Source organism: Leuciscus leuciscus, assembly GCF_965113295.1.
Source record: "Leuciscus leuciscus genome assembly, chromosome: 7".
NCBI classification, from domain to species: domain Eukaryota; kingdom Metazoa; phylum Chordata; class Actinopteri; order Cypriniformes; family Leuciscidae; genus Leuciscus; species Leuciscus leuciscus.
The window spans coordinates 2,417,062-2,431,740 of NC_138731.1; the positions used below are offsets into that span (position 1 = coordinate 2,417,062).

Sequence of the window (14,679 nt, forward strand, 5' to 3'; positions counted from 1 at the left end):
TCCGGAATGCAGAATCCCTGACAACATTCAAAAGACAGCTGAATACCAATCTCTTCCGTGAGCACTTAACCTTATAGAAAAAAAAAAAAAAAAAAAAAAAAAATTTCCTTTCCCTTTGAAACATCACTTATCAGGCTTATGCTACTCTGAATAATACCTGAACTTCGTATTTTGAGCACTTCTTGCGTTGTTGTTGCTTTTGCCTCTTTATGATGACTCGCTGAACTTTGTCCTAATTTGTAAGTCGCTTTGGACAAAGGCGTCTGCTAAATGACTAAATGTAAATGTAAATGTGTGTGTGTGTGTGTGTGTGTGTGTGTGTGTAGTGGAGCACACTGAGCGCTCATTCCCAGAGACGCGTAGAACAATTGCAGTCTCTTTTAGCTTTAATATTCATTGACACTAGTCCATATCGAGATTTGATTCATTGTACAGCAGCTACTTTTGATTTATTCATTCAAAAATAGCCTAATTCCGTGACGTTCTGCTTTATATAGCAAGTTCCATTTGTGACTGGATTCCGCGATTCGATCCGTCGCTTCGCAAACACAGACGGGGTGAATTTATGAATGAAAGTGTGAAAGTTCTGACACAAAACGAAGTTGATACGTATCCTCACGCTTTTTTTAAGTGGGTATACGGAAATCCTTGGCCTTTTCTAGTGGGTATACGGCGTATACCTGCGTATCACGTAGACTACACCACTGGATCAAGGCCAATAAGCAGTTTAGACTGAGTGTGTCTCCTTGCATTATGGGCAGGGACACACACAAGCCTCATTTATCAATCTAACGAAGAAGCAAGTGCAGAAATAATCTTACGACAGGATGCCGCCAATTCCATTGTACGAATGACCGTACGTTGAAAAATGTGGCGGCGAAGACAATCATCTTTTGAATATCACGGTTCAGAAGCCTCGCCCCTAGAGTTTACGACATGGAGAAACGAAACCCGGGCCAGAACAGGAATTATCTCATGAAAGAGAAATTGATCTTACTCCAAATACACCCATTAACCTTGTAATAGCAAACAATTATATTCATTTATATGTATTCTAAATACAGGTTTTACATTTATTAAAATTAAGATACAATTTGTACAAAACGAAATTCGTTTTAAAGAAAGGCTTTTTACAATGCAATGCAAGTGAACGCGGCGCACCGGCGCCTCAATGTCACAATTATTATATTGTCTGCTATATTTGCTTTTTATTTATTAAATAAGGTTGATGAAACATTTATTAAAATTAAGATACAATTTGTACAAAGCGAAATTCGCTTTAAAGAAAGGCTTTCTACAAAGCAAAACTTAATGAAGTGGTAAAAATCATGTCTGACGATTTACAAAACAAAACTTCATTAAGTGGTAAAAACTATGTCTTCCAATATATTGCGCATCTTATGATCCTATCTTTTATTACAATTGTTTTTGAGCTAAAATGTAATACACATCATAAAGGCTATATACACACTGTATATGTTTCTTTTATCAAACATGTTTGGGCCGTCAAGGGGTAATTAAACTGTTATATTAATCAGTTATCGGTAATGATACGTTGTTTATTATTGCAAATGTTTATTGCTAATGTTTATTATTGCAAATGTTTTTCATTTGTTTAATAAATCTCATAATGATGGCACTGGCACATCACTATATCATAGTCATAGCTTTTATTTCTATCTTAAATGATTGGCGGTCGGTCAGGGGGTACTTGGCATAGAATCAGTTGGAAACGACGTAGACCATTAATAACTCATTACATGCAAAGTGAGATATTTCAAGCCTTTGTTATCATTTTGATGATTATGGCTTACAGCTTATGAAATCCATGAAATCAAAATCCCAGAAAATTAGAATATTACATGAAATCACACAGTAATTACACAGTGATACCATGGTCATTGAAGCAGGTTTTGGTTCTTTTGGCAGTGTGGGCAGGTGCAAATCCTGCTGGAAAATGAAGTCAGCATCTCCATAAAGCTTGTCTGCTGAAGGAAGCATGAAGTGCTCTGGAAATGTCCTGGTAGACAGTGCGTTGAGTGGACAGCACAGTGGACCAACACCAGCCGATGACATGGCTCCCCAAACCAACACAGACTGTGGAAACTTCACACTGGACTTCAAGCATCTTGGATTGTGTGCCTCTCCATTCTTCCTCCAGACTCTGGGACCTTGGTTTCCAAATGAGATGCAAAATTTGCTCTCATCAGAAAAGAGGACTTTGGTCCACTGTGCTTTATTAAATCCAGAGTCAACGCAGCCGTCTACCAGGACATTTTCAGAGCACTTCATGCTTCCTTCATTTTCCAGCAGGATTTGCACCTGCCCACACTGCCAAAAGAACCAAAAAAAACAAAAAACAAAAAAAAAACAGTATGTGACAAAAGAAGTATGTTCGAATTCACAGAACTCATAAAAATGTAGGCAAAAAGTACCCAGATGACCTACTATTTCCGGGATTCTAAAGTGTGCATATGATGGACACATTTCTATCCCATGAGGCCACGGGAGAGGATTTGTGGATGGTGAAGCAACGCAGCTGATGCTGGAAGGTCACATGATAATGTCAGCATTAAGTACATCTGGATTTCATTCACACTACACACATTCATACTACACTGTAAACCCAAATGCTCAAAATAATTAAAATTATTGAGTAGCATAAACTTAATTTTCTGAAACAGTTCTACTAACCTAAATATTTTGAGTTTATGTGACTTTTTTATAGTTTTGAGTGAGTTAAACTGATTATTTTTAATTAACTTAAACAATTTGCTTATTAAGTAAGTGCCACTTGGGTGTATAATTTAACTGTACTTATTTCTTGTTGTTTCAACATTGTGTGTGTGCTTGCATGTGTGTGGGTTTGTGTGTGTAACAAATTGTTTGATATTTTTAATTAAATTATATGTATTTAAATAAGTTAATATAAAAAAAAAATACTTAATTTTCCTAATAATGGTTGGGTCTTCTTAAATTCAGCTGTAAAAGATTTTAGCAAGAAAAAATATTCAATTCACTCTAAGCACTAATTGTACATATATTTACAGCTGGTTTAATGTGAGCACAAAGAATATTAAGGAATCACTGCTTAAGATAATAACGTAAGCAATTAAAAATGTTTGATTAAAAAGTTACGACTCGGTTGACGTAAGGATCATAATTTTATTGGCTTGAGAGGCTCACGTGCCCCAAGGTCAACGTGAGACTTGCGACGTTGTGGGAACGCGCAACACGAACACGTGGATAGTTTTTAAGTTAGGTTGGCGCCACAAGTGACTGCAGTGAGGAGGATGTAAGCTTCAAGCTGTCGGCATTTATCAGCAACTTCGGTGTCACGGTAAGTGTTACATGTGTTTTTAAACAGGGGTTTATCTAGTGAACAGTTGCAGCAGTTTAATCAAGACAAAACTTTAAACAGCGTTCGTCAGTTACGTATTTTACATTCAAAAGTCATGGATGTCTAGCAAGGAATAACTGATGAAATAGGCCTAATAAAAACAATGAACGACGAAGCATAATGTTACACATCAGCTAACTTTTATCATTTTTTAAACGGACCATAGTCTATAATTCTGCGTGTACTACTAGAGATGCGCAGATGGGCTATTATTTCATCCGCAACCGCATCACAAAACTCATCATCCGTCCGCCATCCATCTGCACCACGTTTTTGATTGGTTCAACCGCCCACCACCCGTCCGAATTTAATTAAAATATTATTTTTCGTCACGTCATGAAGCCAGGCCAATCCGCGGTTTATCCGTGGAGTCCGCGGCTGTAACCGCCAACCGCGCATCTCTAGCGTGTACGATTTAGCCTAACGTCACTGCTACATGTGTTTTAAAGACATTAACGTTAGGCGCTGAGATTATGTCCATGCGTGACACGCAATTAAAAAAACATCCATTGCTTATTTTGGCTGGTGTGCCCAAAACTAGATAGGCTAACTAATATACTTTTCCCAATGTGTTGGCGTGCCAAACTGCCAATGATACGCAAACTAGGGAACTGGAGAGCATGTGCCATTGCCTGTATTTTTGCAAAATATAGAGCCGTTATGTGTTAAAGTATTGACTTATGACGTCTGTTTCTAAATATAAAACAGCGCTGAGATGTCTATATGAAGAGGTCCACATTTATAATTGTCCTGCTTAATCTTTAAACAGCCTTGTCTATTATATAATACGCCCCTCTATGTTCGGTGTAACATTAACATACATTTTTCTATCTGTACACATGAAAAAAACACATTATAACGAGAACAGTGTTAGTTGTATTCTCTGGTCATGATCATGTAACCTGTTAGTTGACTTGTACTTAATAATTAAACTATTTTGATGGAGCTATACACTTTCTAACATTAATTTTGTTTTTCTTTCAGGTTGTTGGCTACAGTATGATTTGGCAATGTAAGTTGTGCTCAGCTTCTTTTACTGACAGATTGCAAATATTTAAGCACTACAGTACAGACTGCAGCACAGTCACTTTTCCAGTGTAAGCCCCCTTCCATGCATCTATAATGATTGCATGTGTACATTTAAGACACTTAATAGTCTTAGAACTCATTTGTCAAGATATCATGCTCGCCAATTTGGCAGTAGTGCAGAACACTCTCAGCAGGCTCTGTTATTTAAATGCCCTTTATGCCCATTTCAGCAGCAATTTTCTGAATCTGTTCTTTTCTGCCATCTTAGAAGGCATTTAAGAAATCATGAAACAGTGGCTTGCCCATATAAGGATTGTAGCTTTACCACAAAGGTGTACTCTTCATTCAATTCTCATAAAAGTAGATCACACCAAGCAAGTGTTTCGTCAGACTTTCAAGGAGGCAATTAGAGAGATATTGCAGAAAAATGGTTGCAATGTGGCAGAATCTGCACTGGATGAAGTTGTAAGTGCTGTAATGGATTCCAATGTTATATTTACTAGTACTTCTAAAGGTGCAGAGTTATCCACATCCAAGCGCAGAAAAGTCTTTTTCGAGCACAACTATCCATGTGTAATGCCAGTCGAGTATCAGCTGGAGCTACGTGGACATACCATAATGTATGTTCCTATCCTTCAAATGATTCAGGAGTTGTTTAAAAACACAGACATTCTAAAAATGATTACTGATCCAAATACCAATTCTGGTCAATATGCCTCAAGCTACAATGGCTCATATTTCCTTGAAAATGAATTATTTTCAACAGGTGATCTCATTCTACCACTCCAGCTTTATATTGATGACCTTGAAATTGCCAACCCACTTGGCACATCACGTAAAATTCACAAACTTTGTGCTGTATACTGGGCACTTGCCAATATGTCACCAAAATACAGGTCAGCATTACACAATATACAGCTAGCAATGCTTGCAAAAGTGACAGACCTCCAGAGGCATGGGTATGCAGCTGTACTTGCTCCACTATTACGTGATGTTCATATTCTTGAACAGGATGGTGTCTTTATTGAAAGACTTGGTCGCAATGTCAAAGGCACCATCTTTTGTGTGTCTGCTGACAATCTAGCTGCCCATGGATTAGGTGGCTTTGTGGAGTCATTTAAAGCAGGCTATGTTTGCAGATTCTGCTTGGCCACAAGAGAACAGTTTCCAGCAACTGAAGCCAGGCAGTTTTCTCAAAGAACCAAAGACAGCCATGACCTTCATGTACAAAACATTCAGGAAAATGACACGTCCTCCAGCCACTTTGGTGTTAAAGCTAGTTGTGTCTTGCGTGACTCCCTGGATTACTTTCATCCAATCACAGGATTTCCTCCAGATGTCCTTCATGATCTTCTAGAAGGCATAGTTCCTGTGGAGCTTTCTCTCTGCATTAAGACCTTGATCCAGATGAAGTACTTCACTTTAGAGTATTTGAACCAAAAGATTGCATCTTTCCCATATCAACATGCTGATAAAGTGGATAGGCCTCAACCAATTCCCAAAACATTTCTGTCTCGAGGAACGGTAGGAGGGAATGGACATGAAAATGCTACTCTGCTCCGACTGCTTCCATTGCTTGTAGGCAATGTTGTACCAGAAGGTAATGGTGCATGGACAGTTTTGATGGAACTGAAAGAGTTAGTGCAGTTAGCATTATGCCCATCATTTACTGATGAAACCTTAGACTATTTTCAGTCCAAAATCAGCGATCATAAGCAAGTACTGCTGAAGACATTCCCAGAGTTTAGCCTTCGTCCTAAACATCACTACGTGGAGCATTACCCCACCATGATCAAGTGCTATGGGCCCCTGGTGCATGTTTGGACAATGCGATTTGAGGCCAAACACCGTTTTTTTAAACGAGTGGTGCATGATGCTCAAAACTTCAAAAATATTTTGAAGACTATGGCAGTCAGACACCAACACATGATGGCATACCATCTTGCTGCCCCATCATTTTTCAAGCCAGAAACACAAGCATCCAGGGTTGACTCCGTTCTGATTTCAGCTCTACCAGAAGTAGCTCAGCTACACATTAGAAGACTAACAACTAGTGACACAATATACCAGACATCAAAGGTTACCATTGATGGCACAGACTATGTCTGTGAAATGTTTTTGTCTGTCGGAGACAGTGGTGGACTACCTAGGTTCTGCAGAGTAGAGCACATCTACCTTGTCAATAGCACTGTTTCATTCCTATGTTCTAATTATGATTGCTGGTATTTAGAACATCTTGGATCCTATGAGCTGTCACCTTCCCAGACAAGTCTGTCAATCCACCTGAAGTCTGATCTCAACGATTCAGTCCCGCTCTCTGCATACGAGGTAGAAGGCTCGCTTCTGTTAACACCCAAGAGATTCATACAAATAAAACAGAACTGAGTCTAGCCAGTGGTGAGTAGTTTTTTATGAATTAATTCCTATATTTTTGTTACTGTTTATTTAGCAGCATATAATCTGTGTATTTTAATAACCATTTATGCATGCCAATCTTTTGCTTTCCATTAGCATAATGGCAGATCTATCCCCACAACCCATGGTCCTTCGTGTTGTTGAACCAGACCGGGCTAGAAAATTAAAAGTCTGTTCACGATCAGCGTCTGTTGATGCACTGATTGCTGTTATAAAAGAACAGCTGGAAATAGACCTTGACTTCAGTTTAAAATATGAAGACCCCGACTTTGATGGAAAACTTACATCCCTCACTGACATTGATGAGTTGCCACAGAAAGCTGTTGTGCATGTGTCTTTTGAGCAAGATTCCAGCTCTGTTGCCTCAATGGAAACAGTCTCAAGCGTATCATCCTCAGAACGTGGGAGAAGATGGCCTTCAGTTCTTTTTCCAATTCCCACATTTTCTTTGGATGTTGAATTGAAACTTCGGGAAGGTAATGCCGAATTTGAGAAGAACAACAAGTATCTTCAGTTAACAAGAGACGTAAAACATGACATTTTAGAAAAGCTAGTGTAACCGAATGAATAGGACGAGTGATGGTGATTGACGGTTGTGAGCACCAATCAGCAGGGAGGATCCACTATTTAAGAGCTGGTTGGTTATGGCCTGGGATGCGTCACGTCCGGCTCCTCCTCGTTTTCCGTTGTTGACAGTGGACACAGGTATGTTTCATTAGCATGTAGCGAGTTTTGTTGTTTGCTGTGTGCATGACAGTAACGATTCATGGCGCATTCTAGCCTGTCTTTTCTCCTCCCTGGTTCCCTCGGCTTGTTTTCAGTGGATGCTAAGACTACTAACCTCTCAGGTATGTGCGGACTGTTTTATGAAAAGCAGATTGGTTAGCTTTGTGGGGTTTGGGGATTAGTTGATGTTTCGCGTTGTGTGCAGTATTCCCTGTATCTCAGCTGAACGGCAGTTATATGAATACCGTATATCTGTGCCTGTAAATGGATAATAGAGCTCATCTCCACTTGTTCGGTAAGTGTTGTTATGCACATAGTTAAATGCTGAGAATTTTAGCAGGCGATGTATCCATTTTGGTAATTGTTTTTGTGGATTTGTCTCAGGATTCTCTCTCCCGCTCGTGAGCGATTTGTTTCTGCTATAGTTGCAGTTCCGGTTGCTTCCCCGTTGCCATACTACGAGAGCGCCGTATCGTCCAATTAATCAGGAGGATTGTCGCTGTCTGGTTTCTTTAGATTATAGTTCAGTGTATTTTGGAGTCCACGTTCACTACTTTGTGAAATAAGGAGAAGATAACCCCGCGGTTGCTCCTTTTAAGTTGGTCTGAATTTAGTTAACTTGTGGTTTTTTTTTCTTTTTCTATTGTACCAACATCTGTATATTGTTTGTGACTTGATATGACTTTATTTTCGTCTTGTTTTTGTGATCAGTGATATAATCAAATTGTGATTTATTGTAACTGTTCTGAAGTTGTTGTTGTTTTTCTTTCAGTCGCCGGGGTCTCACGGGTGACGGGTCTCTTGTGGTGGTGGTGGTGGTGCTCCTCCTACGGGCGGTGCCACACTTTTGAAGTGTTTTGGTTGCGTAAGTTGAGTGCACGGTGTTGTGTGTGTGTGTGCAAGTGTGCTTTTGATTTACTAGTTTTGTGACCCCCTTCTCCGTGGTGAACCCCGGCCCTGTAAGGTTGTATTTCTTTTCTTTTTAGTTGTGTAATTAATAGTGATGTGAATTGTTGTATGTCTCTTGTTGTTTTTGTTTGTCTTGAAGCCGATGTCAGCCATGCACTAACGAGTCATCAGACACATCCTGGTGCAACGGAGATTATTTTAATGTGAATCTCACACTCTTTTTTAAATCTGATTTTGTATTAATAAAGTTTTGTATTCTTCATGATACCCACGTTTCCGCCCACTTCCTTAAGAGAGTCGAACCTGTGTGACCTAAATTCTTAGGTATCATTCATATTTCCCGGGGTGAAATTCCCATGGGTGGCGTAGTCGAAATCCCTTGTGTCTGAAACCTGGTACTACTCCGTCACACTAGCATCTGAGATGTATGGCTACAAGGCTTATCCCAGTGACAAGGAGATAGCAATGTTAGCTGAGGCTCTTGTGTTGAAGGAAGCAGGATCTGAAACAGGCTGGAATGGATGGAAGAACAGCCTCAAATTTAAGATGGGCAACTATAGGAGCAAGATGAGAAGGGCTGGATGTCCAGAGATCACAGTGAATGCTGGAAAGAGAAGTAGAATGAATCCTGACAATGACTCTTCACATTCAAATATTAAAAGACCCAAACGAGCAGAGGTAAACTTTCTGCCCAACTTTCCCCAAGGAGAAAATCCCTCAACCCTTGAACAGCTGAGGCAGAAAGTCGTTGATGAAATGAAGAAAGCTGAGAAGAATTTACCGCTTATAAAAAAGATGATGCAAACCACATTTGCCCTGCGGCGACAAACCATAGTGAAGACATGCCCACCAGTGAAAGAGCTCATGGAACTCTGGCCTGCACTCAAAATGGAATCTGAGGTAATGTAGTAGCACTTTTTCCTGTTATTTCTTTTTTTGACAACATATACCACATTCAGGGGCTGTTTTCTGCCTTATGGAAGGTTAGTAGATTTACCAGATTCACATAGTTAATATGGCTGTGTTGTCTTTCTGTCTGTCTTTGTTTTAAAATGTAGGTATATGCAGAGTTCCAACGGATTACAAACCAGAACCTGCCCAACACATTTTACTCTGAGCTTGACCGACATCTTCCTAGACTGATGACCCTGTTCAGACAGAAGGCAGGCAGAACCGGGAAGACATCAGATGCTTTGACTGAAATCCTAAAAATCCATGATGCACAGGTACAAATATTGTTATACCTATTTTATAGGTCTAATTCTTAATTAAAAGAGGAACATTGGAAAACATTTGAAAAGTTTGATGATTCAAATGAGCTTTGAATACAACAACTTGTCCACTTTTTTGGTATTTGTCTGATGTTTGTATATCTGATTGTATTGTTTAACATTAAATAAGTTATTTACAATTCTGTTTTTATCGTTATAGGAGTTTCATGACATACACACCAAGCGTGTTACTGTTCTTCATGCCCTTCCTGTGTATCTACGTGAGGACGTCTCAGAGTTTTTCAAGACCTGCATAGTGAGTTTATTTTTATTTATTTTTTTTATCTCATAACCATATTAAGTAAACGGTTCATATGAATACAGACATACTTACACGCTTACCCTTGCTCAGTCTTTCAAATCACATAGTTTGTGTGATTTGAAGAGATTTGAAGCGATTTGTTTTCTTTGACCTCACAAAAAAAAAAAAACTTTGGTACTAGATTGCTTTAACCTTTTCACACGTGAGTTTAAAATATTCTATCTTACCCCAAAGGGTGAGAGTTTTTTAGGCGACCGTTATTTTAGAATGTTTCGCATTACTGTTTCCATGGCGACGCGTCATGTGACACACCGCAGCCACAACAGCACTGTAAGACACATGGATCGCTTTTATTTAGTTTTTCCTTTTTTATTATTAATATTCACAAGCATGCTCTCTATATTATGTAAATAAAAATAAATCTGATATTCCGATTTCGAAATATGTGCAAGTAAATATATTTAAAAGTCCAAACACTTTTATTATGACCGCGTTAGTTAATCTATACCGGGTGATGGGCGCCGCCATGTTTGTTCGCGCTGAATCCGAGCTGTGGAATTTACAACACGCAAATTCATCCTCTCCTCCCGAAAGCCATTAAATTAAGTCTCTGGTGAGCTGGGAGAAGAGGAGAGTGAACTTTATAGTAACCTACATAATCTGTATATGATATCAATCAAATATGTTGTCAGAATATATTTGTAGGAACATTATTGCCGCTTCCATAGACATCAGTGTGTATTTTACAAACTATAAATGTATGGTTTTGCTAGTACTTGTGTATTTAAATGTCTGAAACCTAAAATAAGCATTATATGGTTGAAAACACAATAGTTGTGATAATATGACAAGCACTCAGTGCGTCCGATCTGGCTCAGCGCCAGCCAAAGCGCCAAAACCGATTTGAATTCAGCAGCTGATGACGTGATGCGGGGAACGTTCGAATCACACCGGTGTGATTGTACGCTTCAGGGATCAGCCAAGACAAATCACAACGGTTTGATCGTACGTGCTAAAGGGTTAAACAAAATGAAGCGTTTTTATAGGTTTTTTTTTTAGTATAGTATCAATTTCTTGTTTACTGGTAGCTTAGCTGGGTCCTGTAGAACACTGATCTTCTGTTTAAAATCTTCATATTGTAGTTTGTTCACACAACTTTCTGTCAGTTGGTCTGAAGCAATATTGTTTGTTAAATCTCACGACTAACTAAATGCCTTTATCTTTGCACTAAACCTGCTGTAAATATTTTTGACAAATCTTAATAAAAAAATCTTTAATCCTTTTATATCTATTTTATTTTACAGGACACATCTGATGAGCCAGAGCTTTTAGATGTTTCAGTGGCCCTCCTCACAGTCGTCAAAGATAATGACACAAGTCCAGTTCACTTCCAGCCTGTGAAAATCTCTGTTGTCATTGAAAGCGAGATTGTGGGCAACCTCCCCAGATTTGCTGATGCTTTCCTGGTAATGTTTGGACTGATCTATGCACTACACCTCAGCTATCCCAGGGGACTGACCAACACTTTTGAATTCGTTCAGAAGATTTTACTTGGTCTTGACGATGGTAAACTGTCACCCAACTTACAGAGTCTCAAAAATGACTTGATGCGCATGTAGAAATGTATCAGAATAATTACTAAGGCCTGGCAGTTCCTCTGTAGTTCAATGTAGGTAATTTCTGTGAAAATAATGGTTAAACTGTTTCTGCACCAGTTGTTTTTTTTCCACACAATATGCACAGTGTGCCTTTTGTATTTATTAATGTTATTTGGTATTAATACAGCTCTTGTTCTTGAGAGTTGTTAAGTACAGCTGGGTAGCACTTGATAAATGTACATGTATTTTAGTTTTAAATGGTACATGTTGTTGTAAAGTTTCATGCAGGTTCATAAATTTGTAATTTTAGAGGTGCTATTTTAATCTGGTGTTCAGGTTTTAGTCTAGTGCATCTCTGGATTGTTTTATGTTTCTGTCTTTTAAATTAACACTGCAGTGTTAAATAAAAGATGGCAAGAATTCATTGTAACTCACTGTAAATTAAACTGTTGAAGTTGTTTGAACTCAAAATATTTGAGGCAACGAGTTACCACAAAAAATTTAAGGTGAGGCATACGATTTTGAGTGTTGTGTGTCAAATGTTTTGAGTTATTTGTACTTGTAAAACAAATCACAAAGACTAATAAATATTAAGTTGATGCTACTTAAAAATGGTTCTTCGTGTACTTATTTTTTTTTGTAATGTAAACTTAATACCATGAGAATGGTTAAGGGCATTTTTTTTTTTTTTTGAGTCACTATAACTGAAAATATTTAAGTTGATTTAATAACAAATTTTAATTTAACTGTAATTAAAATGTTTATGTAGCATGTAATCCAAATATTTAACCTTTGAAATATTTTTTTTTTAAGTTCATGAACTTAAAAAAATTGAGGCAACGAGTTACATCAATTTTTGAGTTCTGCTTACTAATTTGGTTTTACAGTGTATATAAAACACTTTTTAGCGATCGTGAAGTAATTCTTCAAAATAAGTATCTTCTCAGGAGAGTATGCTATTTCGGATGCAGCCTGTGTTTTCCGGAAGACTGAAGTTTCATAAGACATGTTGGAATAGCGTTTCCACTGTCTTAAAAGGTCACAGGGAGGCCCTTTATTGGCACCAGACAACAAGCTTTGGAAAGCTGATCCACTGCCACAAGGACTCAGTTGTAGCCACCTGATGCCACAAGATCAGGGATGAAGTCTAGTCCTAGGTGTGACCAGGGGCAATGAAGAACGGGCTGAGGTAGGAGCTTGCTTATGGGCAGGTGCGAAGAGATTTTGAAATTGCAGTCCGGGCAGCCCTGCATGAACCAATGAACTTGCTGGGACCTATACGGGCCACCCCGAAGGGGAGGTAGAGATTAGGAAGAATGAGGAAAGGTGCAATGGTGAGGGTGGTTAGGTCCGATCTTAGAAAAGCTATAATTATGACATCCATAAATTTGATAACAGTTACCTTCTAAAACACATTTCAACCACCCAGTTGGGTCCCTATGCCTTATAGAAAGACCATATGGCTCCTTCTTGGTCCACAGGACTGTCTCTCATATCCAAATGGAAACAGTGGCTTTGACTGGCTTTGTTCCCTCAGCAAAGTTCTGCAGAACATCAGAGATGCCATGTGTGGGTGTAAAATCCTGATTCTTTCATTAACTTAAATGAACCAACTACATTCTGTAATTATATTTGTAAGCATAATATACATTTACATTTAGTCATTTAGCAGACGCTTTTATCCAAAGCGACTTACAAAATAGGACTAAATTAAGCGAGTCAACATGAAGAGGCAAAAACAACAACAACGCAAGGAGTGCTCAAAATACGAAGTTCAGGTATTATTCAGAGTAACATAAGCCTGATAAGTGAAGTAATTATATAAAAAATGTCACCCTTCACAAGCATTACATAATTATCTGCTTGTAATCTTGCTTGATCCAGATGATTCCACTGCTGATGAAGGTTAAGGAAGTTCCTCTATTTGTGTCTTCTCTTGGACTATTTAAAAAAACAACAACATTTAAGCTTAGATTTTCAGGTTTACTAGTAGTATCATTCTCTAAAATGAGACCGCAACATTGACACTCTGCACAATCAAGGGGATGACAACTAACAATTGGCAATGCTGTATCGCCAGGTTTAATATGGTTAGTGCATGTGTGGCTTTAGGCACGTAATCCAAGATCCCAATAATGGAGCATCCATTTATGATTTTAATAAATATACATTTAACATGTTGTTGTTATTATTGCTTACTACTTTATTATTTACTAGGCAGAACCCCCTTAGTTTAGTGGTTAGTCAGGATTAGAGTTCTCAACGGGCCTGAAAATTACAACCCGACCCGACCCGGCCCGTGGCTTTTAAAGCCCGGACCCGATGTAACCCGACACATCAACATGAATTATATGCCCGAACCCGGCCCGCAGCCCAACGCTGCGGGTTTTTAAATTTTTTTTTAATACACGTATTATCATGACCAGCAGACGGGAATTCAAATCAACCTTTAATGTTCACGCCTTTTAACAATACAAACAATAAACACTTTCCAGACCTCTGATTTTCCCACTCCTGTAGTAGCGACGGTGAATTCACCTGCGGCAAGTTTACTTTTCACCAACTCCATCTTCTTCTCCAGGCTAAAGGCGTGCACGCAGTGGCGTCTGCCCCCGCCCCTCTCCATGATGCACGTTGCACGCAGCAGCCAGACTTTCTTTACGGTGAACAGCAGCGATGATTAATAAATGTTTTTTTTGTTGTTTTTTTTAGTGGAAAGGATTAAGCCCGAGGTCCGACCCGACCCATTTGCTTATATTTTCGACCCGAACCCGACCCGAACCCGCGGGTCCCGTCGGGTTTGTCGGGCCGACCCGACCCGTTGAGAACTCTAGTCAGGATTAGCAGTGAGACTTCCAGGTATCATCAGATAACCCCCAACAATAGCCATATTCAAGTCCAGATTAACAGCAGAGTTGGGTAGAGTATCCAAAAACTGTACTCAAGTAAAAGTACAAGTACTTATAGAAATATTTACTCAAAGTAAAAGTAATAATCTTAATAGTTACTTGAGTAAGAGTAAAAAAGTATCCAATGAAAAAACGACTCAAGTAGCTAGTTACTTTGGAT

The 14,679-nt window shown here is 38.8% G+C and overlaps 1 protein-coding gene across 2 annotated transcripts; it reads left to right on the forward strand.

Annotated features, from left to right (window-relative positions):
• Nucleotides 1–1,808: 1,808 nt before the first annotated feature.
• LOC309502664 (sterile alpha motif domain-containing protein 3-like) lies at nucleotides 1,809–12,110 on the forward strand. Of its 2 annotated transcripts, XM_082175126.1 has the most exons (6): nucleotides 1,809–3,340; nucleotides 4,385–4,412; nucleotides 4,933–9,379; nucleotides 9,538–9,705; nucleotides 9,911–10,006; nucleotides 11,317–12,110. In XM_082175126.1, the coding sequence occupies exons 3-6, from the start codon at nucleotides 8,903–8,905 to the stop codon at nucleotides 11,629–11,631; spliced, it is 1,056 nt and encodes a 351-aa protein (XP_082031252.1). In that variant the 5' UTR covers nucleotides 1,809–3,340; nucleotides 4,385–4,412; nucleotides 4,933–8,902; the 3' UTR covers nucleotides 11,632–12,110. The 2 variants fall into 2 exon arrangements, with proteins under 2 accessions (XP_082031252.1, XP_082031253.1); XM_082175127.1 differs by lacking the exon at nucleotides 1,809–3,340 and having other exon boundaries at nucleotides 3,529–4,412; nucleotides 6,660–9,379.
• The last annotated feature ends 2,569 nt before the right edge of the window (nucleotides 12,111–14,679 follow it).

Coding starts and splice junctions, on each gene's coding strand:
- LOC309502664 (XM_082175126.1), top strand. CDS start 8,903: ATGTATGGCTACAAGGCTTATCCCAGTGACAAGGAGATAGCAATGTTA. Junction 9,380..9,537: donor CACTCAAAATGGAATCTGAG/GTAATGTAGTAG, acceptor TTTAAAATGTAG/GTATATGCAGAGTTCCAACG. Junction 9,706..9,910: donor TAAAAATCCATGATGCACAG/GTACAAATATTG, acceptor TTATCGTTATAG/GAGTTTCATGACATACACAC.